Raw genomic sequence first — 21,095 nt, forward strand, 5'->3', positions numbered from 1 at the left:
ACTCTATGGTTGTTTGGTCAAGCGGATCTTGTACAACTCCACTTGAAATTAGGCAAAAAGCCAATGCAGAAGTTATTAAAATATAATGAATATGACTTTTGGCTTGTTAGCTCAATTGAGAATTAGGCGTCAATTTTTGTCAGCCCAATTTCTTCTCAGAACGTTGCGGAAGAAAGATCACCACCTTCGGAGGACGATGCAATCCGTCCTCTATCAACAGCGAAGTGTTCGAACTAATCCCAGGAGACCACGTAGTACAGAAATCTGAGGTCCAAATAGGGTACACAACCCGAGCTTTTAGCGAATGGGATGCCACCCCCGCAGAGTTCGATGCCAACTATGATCTTTTACCTGTCAGAGCGTCTCGAGTCACGCCACGTCTACCGCGGACTGTGGTTGTGTGGGTTGTGGGCTGATGAAGCACGAGCTCGTTTGAGTTCGTCAAAGATGAGGTTTTGTGCTTTGTATTGCAGGGCAGAACGCTGGGCTTTTCACTCAGAGGAAGCTTGATCGAGTTAATTGAGACACACTTGTTGCTGAATTATTATCCATTGATTCTGAATTGGAGCCATGGCGGGCGCTACTTCGACATCGTGGTTGCATTCCGCAAAGACGTCTGTGCCGTCGCTTGTGTCTGCATTACCCCGCAAGCAGTGCACATCAAGCTTCAGGAAGTCTGTGAGCGTTGTGAGGGCCGAGCAGAAAGACTCTAACCTCAGTACTGCAGAATCTGAGGCGGAGACTCCGGCACCAGCGCCATCTCCTGCGTCGGAGACGACTGTGAACTCTGATTTTAAGGGTGGGCCGTTCACTGTTCGGTCTGACATGATTGGTGCTGTATTGGGGGGCTCGTTAAATGTGCCTTTTCGATTGGGTTCTGGCGCACTTGTCAAAGGGTAAGCGCTGCGTTTACTGTTGGTGTTGGTGATGCTCTTGGAACTTGCATTGTGGATTTTTCTCAATCTTGGACGGCTACAATTTTCCTTCTCGTCTCTTTTTTTTTTTTTTTTTTTTTTTTTTTGAATTATGTGAGGAATTAGAGTCGTCTAAGGACTTTGATTGTTGGGTAAAGAGGAAGTCCTGAGAATCGGTTTTTTTTTGTTGGAATGGCTGCACTTCCTGAACGTTGCAGATACAAAGTAGAGAATAAACCTGCAGCAGAAGTTGGAGATGACAAATATGCTATTCCATTTGCAGGTATAGTTACGATCCCTGATATTCTGTGTACAACTGAAATTAGTATAATTCTGTAATATTTGTGTTTTTCATGGTTGAATTCCCCTGTCTGGTGCCGGAAACCTGTTGTGAAAAATTCATGATTCTGTGAATATCTCCTCGGATCAGGCTATGTGTAGTTTTTTAAGCGTATCTGAATTACACATCACTGAAAGACTTCTGACGTTTGGCTTTAATACGATCGCTGCCACTCTGAATCGAGCATCTTCTTGCTCCTTACATTTGTTCAAATGGAGTATCAAATATTACTTTAAATTGCCTAGAGAAACAAGTTGTCTTACTAAAGTGCTAACGGCATTGACGTCGCCATTGAAAGTAAGATGTCCGAACTTGAAACCCAATTGACCTGATTAAAAGTTTGATTGTTCTCTAGGGCGCAAGTTTGTGGAGGTCGCCAATCCAGGGCCTAGGCCTGAAAAACCCATTGAGATTTACGAGTTTGAAGGGTATGATTTCTATCCCTAGTTCTCAAGCCATCTGATTTTTGTTTGTTGACTATGCGACAGCTTTTATTATTAAAATTGTTTTATATAAGGCTGAGATTCTTTCCTATGTTTTCTATGGATAATTCCATTTCTAGTGACATCTACATCAAACCTGAGAGGATGGAAACCCTACCTTCAAGTATTGAGGATCTTGTTAAATGTATCTATCGCAGTAGTTTCACGAATTGGTATATCTATTGACTGTTCTTGATTATTGGGTGTTTGAATGCATGATCATCGCCCACTGACCGGTGCTTGACCTACTCCAGTTGTCCTTTTTGCCGAAAGGTATTTATCGCTGTCATAAAATCATTGATTTCCTTCAAACATTTGGGTTTTTCTTCGGGCACATTTCTGTAAATTCTATTAGATTTGATTTTCATCGAGCATTATTATTCGAGTATCTTTACACCTGTGACCCCTGATCGGTTCGTGAGTAGAAGGAGCTGTTATCTTTACAGTACTCGTAGTCCTGAGCTCTTCTAGCAGTTGCATTAGTAATTCTTGTAGAACTGCAGAATGTGCTGGGAAGAAAGGCTTGATTGACCTTACTAGAATGATTCACGAACAGGTGAGGGAGATAGTTTCCATCTTGGACATCGATGTGATCTTCTACCCATGTCCGAAGAATGGTCCTAACTTCCGTCCAAAGGCTAATGAGATGGGCGGAAAGAAGCAATTTCCTTACATGGTCTGAATCGAAACCTGAAGTTACCTACTGTTGCTATGTAGATGTTTAAACGTGAATCTCCAGTAAGAATTAGTTTGTCTGCGTTCATTTTTCGTCGGAGGTCGGGATTCTATGGATCAGACTGTGCTCATTATTTATGTGTTGCAGTATTGCTGTTATACATTGAGGACTATTAGTTCTATCCTTGGCTTTTATGTGTCTACACAGAAAAGTGGTGCACTTGCACTAGATAGTTTTTTTAAAAAGGGTACTTGAATGAATGTCAGGTTGACCCCAACACAAATGTTGCCATGTACGAATCTGACGACATCATCAAATATTTAGTTGAAAAATACGGTATGCAACACAATCTTTATTTTGTTGCGTCGAAGTTAACTGCTTGCTGTCACCAGTAGAAGATATTATCCTTCGAATGAACACCCGGGGTTGGATCTTAGCGGCTGGATTTTTGTGCAGGTGACGGACAAGTGCCAATTATGCTCAACCTCGGTGCATTGACGGTATTGAGTCCGAACACCCTAAGCAGCATCAGCTTGGCCTTCCTACTTATGTTTACCCTTGAGTCACATTATTATACTTGGAAACTGGTGTGATCGTAAAGGAATGAACACCGTTACATTTCACATGTCCAACATAGATATTTGTTCAGATATCTCCGATTGGTACAAATTGGAGTGTAGATGAAGTGTTAATGGAAGTTGGTGGTATTTCCTATGTGGAAATCGATGTCTCATGTGTAACTGGTGTAGTGGATCCTTTGTGATTGCAGACAATAACAGCTGGCCTTGCTCTAATTGGGCGTGCGGGAAAGGTGACTATCCCTCCTAATCTCAATGAGGTTTTAATGATCATACATTGTATTGTGATGTTATGTCCTAGGTAATTAATGTCTACACCTGGATTCAAGCGTGTTGCAACCTGCGTTATATTGAAGATTATCCAAGTATTCCTTACTGGTTTGCTGTTCCGTTTGCAGGGCTCCACATATGTACCCGCTAAATTGCCTGAGAAACCATTAGTACTGTGGGCTTATGAGGTATGTTACTTTTATCCTTCACGTTTAGTGACCTTTTATGAGTATCTATCTTATCCAGTTTTCTCGGAGCACCAATTAACCGTGTCTTAAATGTATGTAACAACGGATTTGTATTCTTCAATCATCAGCAGAAATTTCGGAAGAACTACATTTCAGTTCAATAAACTCTCTAGTGCCTAACTTGGTGTTACGTGTCTCTCTGTATGATTTCGGTTCAAGAGCTGTGCACCATAAACTACGAATTCTCTTAAATATTTGAATATCTTACAAATATCTCATATACTGCATATCCAAACTTAAATTTAACCGGTTCAGTGGGTTTAAATTGCAGTCTTCTCCATTCTGTAAGATTGCGAGGGAAGCCTTGTGTGAGCTCGAGATTCCTCACGTTTATCGCAGGTGGGCGCAAGTCAGGCTATCTGTATGCTGTTCTGAACATTATAATATCATTAGTACTTGAAGCGAATGCTATAATATCATTAACAGCTACTGTGTGGTTTTGCGTGTAAATTTTACTAGTAAAGTTCTCGTAGATTTAATCTCTGTTGGTATGTGGGTGGCTATGGCAGCTGTGCTCGAGGAAGTGCCAAGAGGGACCTACTGAAACAGAAGACCGGCAAGTTTCAGGTACGTACAATGACAAGCTCTGTAGTCAAGTGCATGTGTTTGTTTCGGATTGTCTTGAGAAGTAAATCTCTTGCACTGATCATTTAGTAATGAGTGTCTATTTTAAATTAGAAGGAACTAATGTAATTTTGTTCTCGGCTTTTGATACAGGTGCCATACCTGGAGGATCCTAACACTGGAGCAGCAATGTTCGAAAGTCACGACATTGTTGAGTATGTAAGGAAGACATATGCTTTGGCTCAAAACTAAGAAACCTGCTTGTGAGATTTGTCCTAGTTTAAATCGTTCACTGAAGTTTGCTGAGGTAACAGTATGAAACTCTTACATTGTAACATACTGAAGCGAGCATTTGTACATTGTACTTTTTGAGCATCCCTTCTCGTCTAGAGTGTCAAGAGCTTTTCTTAAACCTTTGCAATTGTTTCTGGTTTGACGCACCAACTCATAGCAAAGATACTTCGAAAATTGTAAATCATATGTCCTAATATTAACCCCCTCAGGTTCTCCATTATTGGATCAATGTTCTAAAGCAATTTCTTGTTGTCGTTGACGATTTGGCTCTGGTAGTAGGAAAAGCTAGAAATTGTTGTGAAATTCAAAACTTAGAAGATCTGATTGTTATCTTTGGAGGACAATGGACATGAAAAACACGAATTGTACGGATCTTTACTCTTTTACATAGACTATTTCATACGACTATGTTTGTACAATCTGGAGACTTACCATGTAGCGAGAGCAGTGAAAATTTCTGGCAAGCTTGAATGGAGGGGGAAATCATATGTGACGAATACATCTAAGCTCCGGCGACAAGGAAATTCCTTGTTGTTTTCCATGCTGACTGTACACCCTAAGAATTAAAGTGGAATGACTGTAACCTGCACCCTACTTTGGTGCAAATAGTGCATGTCTGATCAGTAGAGTTGTATAAAACCATACTTCGTTGCATGTTACATGTGTAATTTCTAGAGATACACATGACAAACTTGAAGTAAACTGATTTAAATCTGGAGTTATATTTCCATATGAAGGAATAGACATTTGCTCCCAGCCTGAAAATTAAATAACTCATTTGTAACAAGCCATTGCAATGGTGTAAACATTTCTTTTCAATTTTCAAACGTCTTGAGGCATTTACTCTCATCGGGTAGATTTTGACCACATTATTCTTTTGTAAATTAAATAAATTAAAAATACCAACAGAAAACTTGTTTAATGGTAATTCATTTTACATTCTTGATATCTTACACAATGTACATGATGTGATTTTTCTCCTCTCTCCACCTTTTCACCCTATTCTATTTTTTACAAGTTTTGAATAAGGATTGTCAACTACAAACTCTTGGGCCTCACAGGATTAGGTACCTTGCTTTTACCATGGTATCTAAAGAGTTTAAATCTCAATTTTTATTCCAATCTGAGTGCTATCCTTAGGCAGCTAGTGGGTAGTGGGCTTGAGAGAACCCAAATTGGTACCCCAAATGGATGGATTTGTTCAAGAATGAAATGCATTACCAATTGGGTACCTATTTCTTATAAGTGCTATTCTTGTGTATTTTAATAATGGTTATCCTAAAAATCCAATTTAGTGTTAATTCTTCTTCATTAATCAAATTTAGCAAATTCAGGTTACTACTTCGAATGCAAAATATTCTACTATTACCAAAATAAATAAAAAGTCTACAAATAACTATAATATAGTCTATAAAAACTAACAAGATAATTGCATAATCTACAATTGGAAATTTATATTCAATTCAAGAAATTGACACAAATACCTTTCTAAATACACACACACACACACAAAAAAAAAAAAAAAAAAAAAAAAAAAAAAAAAAAAAAATCCACCTAAATTATAAAAAAAAATATCTCTAAAAAATTATTTCTAAAATTTTAAAAAACTATTATTGAGTATATTTCCAAAACCGAACACAATATTTTCATTAATAACAATGTTTTTTCTATCTTATATTAGAATTTCAGTATTATAGAAAGATTAAAATATATATATTAAAAGTTTTCAATATTTTCAAATATATATTTTCAAAAATCTTGTCATATTAAGAAATACTAATATTTTCAAATATATATTTGATTCTTTTAAATAATATAAATATACAAAGAATCAAATATATATTTGAAAATATTGGTATTTCTTAATATGACAAGATTTTTTAAAAAAATTTGTAAATATATATATATATATATATATATACACATATATTTCATTGTATTTGATTCTAGAGAAGAATAAAAGAAAACTGTAAACGTTACTAATATTAATATAAATTAATCTATGATTTATTAAACTATTTTGGTTTACTATAAAAATATTTATTAAATAAAAATTTAAAAATTGGTTTTATATTATTAAATCAAATAATTATTTCTTGTTAGTGGCATGCAAAAAAATATGAAAAATCATCAATTATAAGACAAAATAAAATTATTTAATTATAAGGTGAACTGTTTCTAATTATAAGCCTAGAACTTATAATTAGAAATAAGACCTCATGTTTTAGTTCAGAGATAGTAGTTGGAATTATTTAAGATGTGGTGTTGCCTTAAAATAATGGTTTTTTTAGAGTAAACAAAATAAAATATAATAAAAATAAATAAAAATAAAAATTATACAACAATAATTATTATAGCATATAGATTTGTTAACCAAGAATAAATGGTTGGTAGACAATTTCTATCTCAAACCACACAAAATTAAGATTTTTGATGTGAAATAACATTATCATAGAGCACTTGTCAAATTTTGCTATTAATTTTAGTTTTTCTAGAAGAAATTAAGTTTTTTAATAGCTTTATAATCATAATTTAATAAAAGAAGAAATTTTCTTTAAAATGAATTAGCATGTACAATACTAAGTTTAGCAATGATGCAAAAAAATAATATATGTATAAAAACTTCCAACCAAGTGAGATGGTTTTGGTACTAAAAATAATTATTGTATAAGTTTGGATGCTATATAAGTAATACTACATGCATAATACATAGAGTATAGATTAATAATTTAATCTACCACTATAGCCAATTTGAAATGTGATACAACATTCCAAATTATTAGTACCAGGTACAACAACATTTCAATAATTTAGTCTTTAGGTAAATTCTTAAATAAAAAATAAAGATTATAATTTGAAATGTAAATATTCTTGACATAGTAGGATAATACCACAATTGATTGAAAATAAGAAAAAAATCAAAGCAAAATTAAATTCAAAACATAGTTTCAACTTAACTTAAATAAAGATCGAAACATCCATATGATTACTTGAGGATATTTTTTTAGTTTAAAAAAAAAAATTATCTTATAAAATTATACCTGTTAGTGGTATTTTATTTAATTATATTTTATCTAATATTTATTGTGACCACAAAATGCTTATACTAAACTACTTATATACATGTACTTTTTAAATTATTGGTTTTAAAATAAACTACTTATATACATGTACTTTTTAAATTATTGGTTTTAAAATAAAATGGCCTATTGAATCATAACTACAAATATAGGGTTTTTATTAACCAAGAGAAATATTGCCAAATTGTATAGAGTTAGACTACATAAAAGTTGTTATGATATGTTCTTTAGAGCTATACTAATTATTATTCTAAATAAACTTAAATTCTAAATTAACTTTATATTTGGATCTTTTTAAGCTAATTGAAAAGAATCAAATATGTCATATGGTTCAAGATTCTATATTTAAGTTAGATTTTAATAATCTCTTATCCAATTTTAAATATAAAATCTTAAAATTGAATTGTAAATGATAAGTTCTCAATCCTATTTATTCTACATACATAAAATAAAATGTAAAGAGATTTCTTGTATCTTATAGCAAATGATTATTAAAATTATGATTATCTATCCTTTTCAATTTTTTTATAACTAAATGTTTTTCTACTTCAATTTTTTCATATAAGATAGAATATAATCTTATACTATATTAAAATATTTTAAAAAATCATAAATAGATTTAAATATAAAAAATATTTGAGTAAAAAGTAATTATATAGTAACATATTAATATTATATGAATAAAAAATATGTAGAAGAAACACACTTTAAATAAAAATTTATGGTCAAAAATATTATTTAGCTTCTCAAAAGAAATCCTAAGATATGGCAATGATACAAAAAAAACAAGTACTAGATAAATATGTATATCAATCTATCTATTGATATATTTAAAATCTAGTAATAAATGTAGAGGCATTACTATGTAAGTAGATATTACTTATCTTATTTAAAAGTATGTTTAAATTTTTTGGACATATCTACAATTTATATAGTAATTTATGATTATAAATAATTTATTTATAGATTAATATCAATTTTAAAATTTTATAGTAGCTTCTGTAGATTATTAGAAAAAAATATTATATAATAAATATCAATATGCATAAGTCTTTTTTCTTATAATGAAGTAATAATTAAAAAAAGAAAATACTTGAATAATTTTATAATAAATTTTTAATCAATTTTTTATTTTTTATTAAAAAACCTATTAACATTTTTTGTAAGAAAACTTAAAGAATGAATTTAGAATCGTAAGTTTTTGAAATTTTTTCTATCTAGATAATAATAAAAACAAAAATTAATTGACATCTTTAAAAATAAAATTCTTCTTATGAAAATTTTAAAAAATAAAAAACTGTTGTACCATCAATAAAAAAAGAACTATGTACCAACTTTAAAAATTATTTTTAAAATAAGTATTTATGATATATACTTAAGTTAGAAATTAAAATAATAAGAAAAATAAAATCAAATTTTTATGAGATTTAAAATATATATTTAATATTTTGAGACATTTTGAATTTTACAAATCAATATAAAAAAATAATTCAAAAGATGGTACTAAAGAAGTACTTAAAAAAACAAATAGTATTATAAAAAAATATAACATTATATGTCAATCAAAAGATATTAAGTGATATAAAAATTAAACTAAAGAGAATTAAAGAATAATAATTAGATGGACAAAAACTTAGGATATAAAATATGAAGGCATAAGATAGATGATGCACAAAAGAACTTTTTTTAGACTTTTTAGTAATAAGAAATCAAAACCTATGCTATTTTTTTTTAAATTAGGAATTTATGAAATTATTCTACATTAAATTCTACTCTAAGCTACATGACTATCTTCATAAATCACCTAAAATATATCCATTATTAAAAAATTATATTATATGTAAAGTCTTCTTTTTTAAAAAACAATTCTTTATCTAATTATTTTTATAATAATCAGTAAAATTGGTCATTAAAATGACTTTAAAAGGTATCTTTAAAATTAGATAGGATAATTTTTGATTTTTTAATGCAATTAGAATATAGTAGGAAGATATTATTTAAAGTAATAAAATTATCACAAATACCAATCCCTTTACAAAAAATGTTTTTTTAAAGAAAAATATTCTAATTTAAAAATGGAAAAAAAATAAATATTTGATAAGAAATAACTAATCACATTATTAAAAAAATATGTGATCTCATTTTCTTTGAGGTATATTTTATTTTTTTCACCAAAAAATAATTGTGTCCAAAACACACAATAAAAAAAATTAAAAATAAAAATGTGATAGTAAATTTTTTTATTTTTTTATAAAATATATTTTTTATCTTTATATATTTTTTTAAAATACATATAAAAAAATAAAAGACACTTTATAATTCGTATGTATGTATGTATATACAACTACTTATAAGAATACCATGCAATAAATCTTGAATAGCTTTAATATCAAAATAGATGTTATTTTTATTTTGAATATAAATTCTAAAGTTATATTATAAAAAAATAAGTAAGTTCTATTTTATGAATAAAAAAATAAATTTGAATTATATAATATACAAAATACTAATAGGTAAATAACTATCAAAATTTTAAAAATAGACATAGAACTAAAGAAGCACAAAATAGCTCAAAGATATGGTTTTAATTTTTTATGTTTATATATTGAAGCATAATTAAAAAATTAAGTAAAGAAAATAAAATCTTAGTATAATTTATATGGCATGAAAGAATTTAATGTAGAATTATAGTATAATAACTATAGAAATATACCAAGCTTAAAAAAATCAAAAAATCAAAATTTTTTAAAAATTTTGTGGTCTTTTAAATATATATATATTTATATTTATATTTATAAATTTTAGAAATAAGAATGTATAAAGAAAAGTCGGATTTTAATTACATATTTGTATAAAAAGAATACATATTAAACAATTATAAATAAGGTCTTTAGAAGAAAAAAAATACTTGAAAACAAACAATTTTTGTTGAAAGATTCCTTGCATTATATAATAGATTGAGTTTTTGGTCTTTGCTTAGAGGCATTTGTGTATGAGGAATGTGGACTAATGAAAATGTAACAACACTTTACAAATACACACAATAATTGATTTGGTCAAACATCTAAGAACACATCAAAATTATGTAAAGAGCTATTCAAAAACAAATTAAGAAATAACTAAAAACTTTAATGAACATTTTAAAACTTTGGAATAGAGTATAAATGACCAACATAATAAGTATTAGAAGGAAGATGTCATTTAGATAGAATTATATAATTCAACATGATGAACAAACCTTGCATAATATCTCAAAAGTATAAAATCTAAGCCTTGTAGAACACTAGTTGAATCCATGCCATTGTCATGGAAAATGTGCAAAAAGTTAATCAAGGAACTATTCTTAAAGTTTAACTATTAGAAAGCAAAAATTTTGCTAAGTTATTCAATCATGTGATTTATATAGAGATTTATATACAGATAGTTGTTGCCCAGAAATCAATGCTTGCTTGAAAATCAACATAGTGCAAGTTACAAAACCATGGAGTACTCAAACTGCAAGTGCAAATAAGACTAGAGTCACAGCAAGGGAGACACCATAATTAATAAACACATTGTAAACAATGTAATCACCAAGAGAGACAGCCTCATCACTGTGTACTTTACCAAAAGACCCCCCTCTAGCAGCAACTATTATGGCGCATTGTGTATGGGGCTTACCTAGGACAGCCAATCAAAAGGCCAATTTGTTCTGTGGTTTATCCCATTGATTTAACTCATGGTTGGTGCTTCAGGAATATTTAACAGTGAATTAGACACATAGCCCTCATCAGAACAGTGTTATGTATGTACTTTACAGCACTCTTCTTGAATTGAACTTGTGCTTACTTCGTGCTTTCCACCTCACAACCAGCGAAAGGGTATACCCCCTCCTGTTTCAAAGAACAAATAACAAACAAAAGCAAAGTAAAACAACTCCTCAATTCGCTACATCACAGAGGAGTGTCTCCAACTGAAAAGGCTCATTACGTGAAGAATCGCATTCCAGGCTGAACTGTGTTGTGGTTTTGCAGAAAGCTTCAAGTGAATATCTGTCGATGCTTCGAAATGGTGGCTTGAAATAGATTGTAGGATGAGTCATTAATGGCTGGTGGAGGTTCGCAACAGATAACAGTCACAAACACCGAGTTTTAAATCTAATTTTGGTTGGCGATTCGCTGAGAGAAGACTGGTTGAGAATCTACCTGAATTTGTTGCAGAGGCGTTACAATGTCCACAATCCCACAAGCGTGTGCAGCCCCTGGGCAGCGCCATTGCCATGGTGGTAGCGTCCGCTCCAGCTGCACAGGTTTCAAGCTCCCCGGAGAGTGTCGAGTAAAGGGACACATGAAAGCATGGAGAGGGTCACAAACAAACAGGTCGCAGGTTTTTGTTTTTCGTGCTTCTGGGTGGAGGGTGAAAGCGGCCAGTGTGCCAGCCAAGCTCTCTTTCTTCCGCCCTCGAGCTTCGCTCCTTGTGAGGTTCCGTCATGCAAGTGGAGCTTGGAAACCTTCTATGCCCGCTTCAAAACAGGAAGGCAACAAAAACATAGACAGAATCGAATCAGGAAAGCTTGATTGTACTGTTTGTCGGTTTTGTAGGCTTTTACTGCGTATTTGCACTATTTGCTTCTTGGTGACTAGTGCGGTTGGCACCTGCTTATGAGTCCGCGTGAGCTTCATTGGTCTGCCTTTTGGCAGCTAGTTCTTTGAATCTCCCCTAGCGATCGGACATGGTTTTTAGTGGGAACAATTGAGCCGAAACAAGGTAACAGCTCTACATGCATCAGGGTTGTGGATGGTACCAGAGGAACGTTCAACGCTACCGTTAATTGCGTTTGGTACGTCGACAGCAAATCTAATGACTGCTCCTTTTGAGAACCTATTATTGTTGCCCGTATTAGCCATCAACGGTGGTGTGTGATCCTAACCATTTCCTGTTCCAGATTATCAGGTTTTCTATCATCGAGAGGAGCACTTCTAAAGGTATTGCAAGTGGTTACATATCTTCTTGCAAAGCGTCAACAATCATAAAATCTTTGGAAGCTTTCGCCTTCTCCGCATCATTTGTAACTGGTATTAAAAACAATCTTTTGTGAACATAATTGTGTGGAAGAGTTGCAATGAACGGCTTTGTGCTGTACGTCTGTGCAGTCTTCGAAGGAGACTACAGAATTAGCGACGACTTAGAATTGATTTTCGGCGACCCCTATGCTGATGCAACTGTGGATGTGAATTCAGTATCTCGCGCTGAGGATGACAAAGGCGGCGGTATGAACGGCAAAAGTTTAGAGCCCATGCACCTCGAATTGGGCTAAAGGCGAATAATTTCGGTTCTATTAAAGCCCCATCAATCATGCATGAACTGCACATTCCAGCAGGAAATCTCTCTTGATAGACTGTCTCAAGGGTGCTTACAGGCGCCAATCGTGATTAACAATCAAAGGCGGCTATTCTTCTTTGAATTTCTACGCTCCTGAGCCATATCCCACAATTGACTGTAAAAGTGGACTAGAGTTTGTGCTAGACTAGGACAGGCAAACTCTCACCAACAGGGAATACACGCGTTTTACAGAAGAAATGACATGTTCTGATGATAAGCTCCAAGATAACCCTCGCTGTGCCGACTTGCTTTCTAGTGACGGTAGCTTCGAGCGAACCACCTCCTAGTTTCAGTTGGTCTAAGAAAAACATAGATTGCCACCGCTTTTGCAACTGAATTTGGATACTAACGTGCGAGTCTATTGCCTGTCATTCACGCAGAAGTTTCTTTGCAAAATCTCACACACGGACTTTTCCCAACGTGGCAGCCACTGGATGGTCTTTGAGTGATTCTTAGTTGGGTCAACAGCAGCTGGTCCATCTTGCGATGAATCTGAGAGTTAGGACTGGTTGCATGTCCTGACGATGTTCTGGATAGCAGGTATTGAAGCAAAAAATTTAATGCGTCTGCTTTAAAGCTTAAGGAATTAGCAAGGTCCTTCCTCAAAGAGTAGAACCAAGGAAAGCGTGAAGATGTGTTTGATGCTAGTATATGCATGCCCATCAAAACTGCGTGGTGTATTTGAATAAGTTAGTATGAGCAGAGTTTGCCCTCTGCAAAATTAGTCCAAGGTCACAATGGATGCGTGTGTGCAATTTAAAATGCAGATACAGTTGCAAACGCCAGCTTTCTTTTTGTCTTGCCTTAATAATTGAGTTTGTAGTTCTATTCAATTGATCTACCTGGGCACACTTGAGTAGCTCCATTACAATCCTGAGAAATCAAGAGGCTGTCAATTAAAGAACGGTAATCGACAGCTTCCAAGCCCTAATATATTGTGAAGTAGAAGCGTCTCCCAGTTTGCTAGTGACTTTGATGACTGCAAAAGAGATTCAAATGGGTATAGCTAACCACTACATCTGCAAAAGTATAACCAACCGTCGATGAACATGGCATAAGATTGTAGAATGTGAACTCAGATTTGGACACACTATCTTTGACTGTCATCTCCAACACTTAGTACCCTCTACCAACTCACATAACCTCAATCCTTTAAAATTCGAAGGCGAAGAAAACAATGCTGCCAATGCTTTGCACAAGCCTTCAATTATGTAAAAATTGTGAAGTGATTTAACATGAGAAACCTGCAATATTTTTATATGTATTTTATTTTTTTATGTTCAAATTTGACAAACACTATAAAAAGGAAACTTGGAATCGATGAAGAAAAGAACAAAATGTTCCTCTTCAGCACCATTACAATTTTCAAATTTGTTTGCGAGTGCTGTTTTTGTTTTTCCATAACTCTTATTATTTTGATATAACTTCAGTTCAAAGTTTTACAGAGACCGCGAGTCGATCGGATCTTACAGAACTGAATGTTTAGGGCATAGTTAGCGAAACTACCTTCTAGTGGAATACAAGCTGCGATCAATTGAAATGAAGCAGACATTCACGTGTAGCATTAAAACTGTGAAGTGCGGACAGAAAACAGCGAGGCAACTGAGAGGCCCTGATTTGTGTGTAGGATTTACCCAGTCTTCGACGAATGGTATGTCATATTTCTCGGGATGATTTCAATTTAAATAAGTATCTAAGGAATAGAAACAAACTGAGAAGTACACCCCTAGAAACTTACGTCAATAAAGTTTAGTAGACACTGAAGAAACAACTTACGTGCCTGGAACCATATCAATGCATGTCAACCGACATCCGAATGGCATCAGAGCTCACAGACTTCAGACATTGCAATAAAGATAACCCCGACACTCTTGCAGACAGTTGAAACTGCACAAAGTCTAACAACGCATGAGTTCACACAAATAGGAAAATGTAAATCCATTATGAAATAAGAAATCGATGATATATTGATACAAATGTAACTTCCACAATGTGTGGAAAATGCTGCTAATAAACATGACTCCTCACATCACGAGGCGTGATGCTGATAATCTCTTAAATTCCGTGTACAAATTATTCACAATATCCTGTGTGCAATCTGACTCTGTAACCATGTACAACTCCACGCCCCACTCGACCTGAACATTCTCAATGCAACTTTGAACCTATCAATGCAAGGGTTATGTGCAAGACTTCTCTCGACTCTGCAACTGGAAACTATGACAATGTATCCTGCTCTTTCTTCACCCTGCGCGCAATCATTCTATCCATGAGTTTAAAGGAGAGACCGCTGATCATATAATGATTTCAAATGACCGCTTCAATGTACTCCATACGACCACCGAACAAGAATGGAGACCCTTCAGTTTGAGTTCCTGCACAGATATCCCAGAGTGGAGATCCACGTGCGGCGGTTTGAAAGGTGCTCTCGGTCTCCATGGTCTGATCTCTAGCTCGACTGACTGAATCTGTACAGATCTATCTGCATATGATCGTCCCTGTCTCTCGGTCAAACTCGGCGCTCGCTAAAGCCCCGGCCTCTAAGGGCTACATCGATCTTCATGTACAATGCCCCCAACCCTTTGAATCACCATGACCAGTGATTTCAAAGAGCTGGTTGCGGTGGAGTTCAATTAAGCTAGCAAGACGTGTCACCTTTGCAAGCTGATTGATCACTCCACCTGAATCAGTGTGTTTGAATCATCGATGAACACGTTCGCTCCAGGAGCCTCACAACGTCTGCTGGGCGACATGCGCATAATTCCAAAGATCGAGAGACGAAAAGATATCCGAGTTCTGCCGTCTGAGCTGAATTAGCGCTGTCATGTCGTCGGCGTTGGCCTTTGTCGATACCGGAGTAGGGCACCGCAAGTCCTTCCCAGACGTCGGCTCTTGCAACAACGCACTCCAGTCCACGCTGTCCAAGTTACCAAGAATTGACTCCTCTTCGTGAGTATCGCCATCGCTTCCGCTTCCACTGGTTTGAGGCTCAGTGTATTCCGTGGAATTCTCTGGGTTGGCTGGGGTCTCGGGGTAGGGGTTTAAGTTCAGATAGTCGTCTGGTCGCCGGAAACTTAAGACGCGGCACAGATACGACCGGGCTTGATCCGAAATGCTGGAGGACGGCATAGAATGGCTCTGGTTCTCCACCTTGGTCGGCATTTCCATCTGCGCAGAGAACTGGTTCACGTACATGTCCGAGTGACGCGACTGATACTCGTCCAGGTTGATAATCTCCTGCTTGATGGACCCGTATTGGGGCTGGTCGGCGTAACGAGTCTGTTCAGGATACGCAAACCGTGCACCTCCGGAGAGGATGTCCGGAGAGCCCATGTGCTCCGATGGAAGCCCCAACTGCTCCTCGTAAGAAACCGCCTTTTCTTGCAACTTCAGCTTCAGGTTTTTGTTCTTTTTAAAAACGCGGCAGACCACCCAGCCACCGTCCTCGTGCGCCGGTCGGCCGGGTCCGTCATCGAGGCGGAACTCGTGCATGATCCAGTCGGTCTTAACGCCATGTGGAGCTCGGCCTTGGTAGAACACGAGGGTTTTGCGCATGCCGATCAAAGTCTGGAGCTTGGTGTGGATGGGTTTATCCCGCCCGGTTGCCTTCCAGAAGCCCTTCGTGGTAGCACGGTTGGCTCGGTTGCCAGTTGGATACTTCTTGTCCTTGCGACTGAAGAAGTAGTAGTCGGTTTGCTTCTCATTTGAATCGGCCTGGATCTTGCAGAGCTCTGTTCCATGAAAGAGACCATCGGATGTTTAGATGAGGATGAACAGAGTCGAATTCAATGTCAGGTTGTGGGGTTTTTGATCAAATCCTATACTCTGTTCTGACTTCTGAATCTATTGATATCTTTCAACGAGTAAATTGCTTTAAAAAAACAAAAACAAAAAAAAAACTGCAATGAGTTTGTACTGACCTTGAAGATCCCACGGCTCAAGCTTGTAAAGATCTAGGTCGCGAATGAGATCAAGGTCGATCTTCCGGGCTGTGACTTTCTTAGGAAGGTAATAGCCCACTAGTTCTTCGTCCGTGGGATGGAACCTAAAGCCTACTGGAACTTTGGTAGTTGGCTGAGTCATCTCGATATGATCACTCCCCTTTGACCTGTCTTGGGAACTGTCAACAGAAGCACACAACTAGTCAGCTAGTTACTCTCACGCTGTTGCCAACTTAACAATGACCTGTAGAATGATACAATACCAAACCAATCAACCCATCCTTCATCAGAGACCGTGCACAAAATCAGATCAGAAAACTTGAATCCCAAACTCCAACTGACCCGACAAGTTTCAAACGAAACGTTTAATCCCGAGGCCAAACCTATGTAGGGAATCCTACAAATCATCATACGAGACTGTCTCCCAAAAATATCCAATTCAACTTGTAACTGTGCGTCTATGTAGTATTCAGAAAGCTCTTTAGAAACTTTCAGAGAGCAAGCAGACACATTGATTAACTTCCGCGACACAAACAATTGAATGAGGAAAGCTTCTGGAGAAAGTGGTACTCGTCATTTATAATCGTAGTGTCCTCTGTGCAGACAAACTGCAGACCAATACCTACAGATTTAGAGCTGCGTCATCATCCGGTCAAGGAAGGTACCCCGAGCTACCGGGGGGCTATTAATAACTCTATCATAAGCGCGAAGTAAATCAGACACTTTGATGACAGAACCACCCGGAGACGTCTAATTTGGCGAAGACAAAATCACATTACTTTCATGACCCTTGCAAGGGCACAGGAAAAAGAATGCGGAAACTTCACAAAAACTTTTGACGAAGCTTTTCAAAGTAACTTTTCCCCAACCTTTCTGACTGGCCAAGTTGGACTCTACGACCCGGCTTTGTAGGGGTTTCATGTGGGTGGGAACGCGGAAGCAGGAAGGTCGAACGCGTCCCAGAGCCTGTAAAGGAGACTCTCGCACATCATGTCCGGTATGTGTACTTTCCTGTGATGCTCCGAGAGGAACGGGTCAGTGTTCATATCCTACAACACCATCTTTACCGGAGCCTTGCAGGCTGCTCAGCTTTGGCCAGCATCAGAACTCGCTTTCGATTCAGCCGAAGATGTTGCGGCTTCATGCCACAATCGGGACTTGCGTAACAATCGAGACAACTCCAGCAGATGAATCACAAGCAATCAATGTTTTCTCTAACTCGCAAGTCTGGAGACCAACCAAGGCGAACAGAGCATGAAGATGGCACAGATCCCGGGGCTATAAGATCGTTTTCAAAATTGCACCAACAGCTCAACACAGGTAAGCATGTGAGAAGTATCGATTACAACAACTGAGCCCATAGGACCTGCTGTGGTAAATCAACTTCATCTTGTCCAGTACGCGAATTCCATGTGAGTCAGAAAGTGACTGGATGAGTGCATACTTCACAGAACTTCCGGGAGCGACGCCGCACTACGCGCCGGGAACTGATCTGCAACATCTACGACACCTAGATTCCTGCAAGTTTCCAAGTTCGTTCACAATGCTCCCTGGTCATGACCACTCTTAAATGCTGTTACTTCTGAAGTACTGTACACTACGAAGATTCCTTGGGTGAGTGGCAGCGTGTTCGGTCTGTGACGACTAACACTGGGCTGTACGAAAGGTAAGCATTTCAGGTACGAGATAAGCAGTTCAGCGCTGCCACGCCCAGAAGCTACGCGTCAAAGACCGACAATCAGTGCTCTACAGACAACTCTAATGGGCAACCCAAGGGCCAGACAGCAGATCCTGCGGCTACGCGCGTTGAAAAGAAGTACAGCAGTATCAACCTAAGCTCCTACATACTGTTCCATTTTTGACAGTGTACCGGCAACTACGCTGGTGCCAGAACTCAGAAATACGTACTGGGTCATTAGCTACTCTGGATCCTGTGTCAGATCGAAAGGGGCGGACGAGGGGAAAGAATTCGGAGTCACGAGGTTGCTTGTGCATAACACCAGACTTCATGACAGAGTGGGAAAACGGAAAGAAGATAACGGAAAACAAGAAATACCGGGAAAACGCAGAATGACTGACAGATCTACTAAAAGTATTGAAAATCGACGAAAATATCAGATCCGAATTCCGCCCGTAATCATGCGCCACTGACCAAGAGCTGCCGACCCCACTCCTGGGACCTGAAAATGATGAATGCATTTGCAACCTCTCCATGTGAGATCGATTGATGATGCATTCATCTGACATCCTAAACTTGTGTGTAAGCATAAACTCCGACTTGAAAATCGCATTATCACTGGGTCGTATCCCATGTCTAAGCGGGAGGTTAGGTTAACCACGGCGACAAGACCTGAACCCGATTGAAGATTGGCGAAAAAAACAGACTGAAAACCTCCTCAATCTCGGCGAGAGACCTGCAGTTCGGCTCGATTCCAAGAGACACGTATTCGATTACAACATACCCTTCATTACCGATCCAAGTGTATACTGGAACTACTCGCTGCCTGAAACTATTCACAGCGTTGTCAAGTGAATAAGAACTGTTTTATACCGAAAATGTCACCAACCCAAGACTATGATGTGATTTCCAGATGGTTCTAGCCCTAAGCTAGCACAAGCAGTGTATGACAGAAGTCATGCTTCAAAATATCTGTGGATTACCCTGGAGCAACGCTGAGTAATTCAAAAAGAATCGCTGGAAGGCAAATTGATTCGGACATGGGAAGTCAAGAGAGCAGCCGCTTTTTGACAGCTCAGAAAGCAGCCAACCGGAGCATGCGTCAAAAATCACTCAAGCTTGCTACAAGAATGCCATGAACAGGAAAGAAACTGCAGAGTCAACAGTGCGGAACTGGATACTCGATCGAAACCCCGGAGCATGGATGCTACAGTTAATAAGGAAGTCAAATACAGAAAAATTCAGGAAAATCACAGGAACGAAAAATTAGATGAATATTGCAGGCAGGGAAAACATTTGTTGGCTAAGATATCTAGGGCCCTTAAATTGAGCATTACAGTCACAGTTATTCAAGTACTGATCAAGAGGAACACCACCCATGATTCCATGACTCCAATGACTTCATGTAACCCAAAATCACTTCAGACAGACATTCCTGATCCTCCCGTTCCACAGCAAGACTCTCGATTTACCTTGAACTCAAATTCATCGCTAGGAACGACAAAATCAAACTCCAAACATCAACGCAACGACACACAGTCGACTTCTCTCACTTACCAGTCCCGAAAAGGCACGAATATTCCAATACATGATCGTTCATGTTCAGTACCGAGACTGATCGACGCATGACCAATGACCCTGACACTTACTGGTTCTATAAAATCCAAAAACAAATTCAAAAACTAAACTAATTTTTTTTATAAAAAAAGACCGTCCACAATTCATCTTTCGCACCGCAACCTGCCGCAATCACAGTTACCAGAAGAAAAAAAAAAAAAAAAAAAAAAAAAAAAAAAAAAAAAACACAAAAAAAAACACAAAAAAACACAAAAAAAACACAAAACACAAAAAAAACACAAAAAAACAAAAAAAAGTTACAAAAAAAAAACAGAAGAGCAGACGGGACAATCCCTCCCATGGAACATCCCCTGGAGGCAAAAAACCACACACCTAACACACACACACACACACACATCATCATCCATCACCAATGCAAGATGTACGTAAAAGAGACAGATTGAGCCCTCTCGCATGGCTCAACAGTATCAGTCAAGTACCTGAAGGTCTTGATCCGCAATCAGAAACTCCACAGCCCTGCAGAAAGCAACAGCAAAGGGGAATCGTAGGGCTTTAGGCGCAACAACCACGATCCAGCAAGAACTGCCTCAGCAAGCCTGCTGCTGATGATGACTGCTGGAGGAGGATGCGCTCACTTCTTCCTTGTGCGTTCGCGCGTTCCTGCGTCTGCCTGCGCGCGTGTCTAAGTAGAGATGCAGGTGGAGGCAAGAGAAGGACGAGACGAGACGGGAGGCGATGGCGAGGGGAGGGGAGGGGAAGCGCGGTGGTGCGATGAGGAGGGAAAGGGGGCAATTGAAGGAAAGGGGAAGATTAGAGGTTGCAAGGTGGCGAGGATTATAAAAGGGGCCGCGCGGGGGGGGGGGGGAGTGCTCAAAAGCTGGTAGAGCCGTCTTGTCGGCCAACACGCCTCCCTAGACACCAACTAATGGCCCCTGGAAGGGGAGGGGAGGGGGTCTGCTGCCCGGACTTTAGCTGCCCAATGGGGGGGGGGGTTTGCTGCCGTGGTCTTACTCCGCCGGGACTTGACCGGACCGGACGGGAAAATTCCTCCGACTAAGCATCATCATCCGCCATGCCTGCCTGCCCGCCCG

The 21,095-nt window shown here is 37.4% G+C and overlaps 2 protein-coding genes and 1 long non-coding RNA gene across 6 annotated transcripts; 2 read left to right on the forward strand and 1 right to left on the reverse strand.

Moving 5' to 3' along the window:
- The first annotated feature begins 455 nt into the window (after window positions 1–455).
- LOC112280458 (uncharacterized) lies at window positions 456–4,586 on the forward strand. The gene is made up of 12 exons (XM_024515980.3): window positions 456–896; window positions 1,133–1,197; window positions 1,610–1,682; window positions 1,991–2,009; window positions 2,293–2,412; window positions 2,679–2,748; window positions 2,869–2,912; window positions 3,182–3,223; window positions 3,389–3,448; window positions 3,780–3,847; window positions 4,018–4,075; window positions 4,226–4,586. Exons 1-12 carry the CDS (start codon window positions 571–573, stop codon window positions 4,322–4,324), a joined length of 1,044 nt encoding a protein of 347 aa, XP_024371748.1. The 5' UTR covers window positions 456–570; the 3' UTR covers window positions 4,325–4,586.
- A 10,144-nt stretch (window positions 4,587–14,730) lies between these two features.
- Window positions 14,731–20,829, reverse strand: LOC112279356 (NAC domain-containing protein 105). 4 transcript variants are annotated; one of them, XM_024513727.3, is made up of 4 exons: window positions 20,484–20,829; window positions 17,618–17,759; window positions 16,728–16,927; window positions 14,731–16,538 (listed from the first exon to the last, which is right to left on the reverse strand). In XM_024513727.3, exons 3-4 carry the CDS (start codon window positions 16,888–16,890, stop codon window positions 15,538–15,540), a joined length of 1,164 nt encoding a protein of 387 aa, XP_024369495.1. In that variant the 5' UTR covers window positions 16,891–16,927; window positions 17,618–17,759; window positions 20,484–20,829; the 3' UTR covers window positions 14,731–15,537. The 4 variants fall into 4 exon arrangements, with proteins under 4 accessions (XP_024369495.1, XP_024369492.1, XP_024369496.1 ...); XM_024513724.3 differs by lacking the exon at window positions 17,618–17,759; XM_024513728.3 differs by lacking the exons at window positions 17,618–17,759; window positions 20,484–20,829 and adding an exon at window positions 17,132–17,604.
- Window positions 17,777–18,920, forward strand: LOC149989495 (uncharacterized). Its single transcript, XR_016502064.1, has 2 exons — window positions 17,777–18,068; window positions 18,200–18,920. It is a non-coding gene; the product is annotated as an uncharacterized LOC149989495 (long non-coding RNA).
- Window positions 20,830–21,095: the final 266 nt, after the last annotated feature.

The sequence above is a fragment of the Physcomitrium patens genome, chromosome 3 (genome assembly GCF_059467195.1).
Source record: "Physcomitrium patens ecotype Gransden chromosome 3, ASM5946719v1, whole genome shotgun sequence".
Lineage (NCBI taxonomy): Eukaryota > Viridiplantae > Streptophyta > Bryopsida > Funariales > Funariaceae > Physcomitrium > Physcomitrium patens.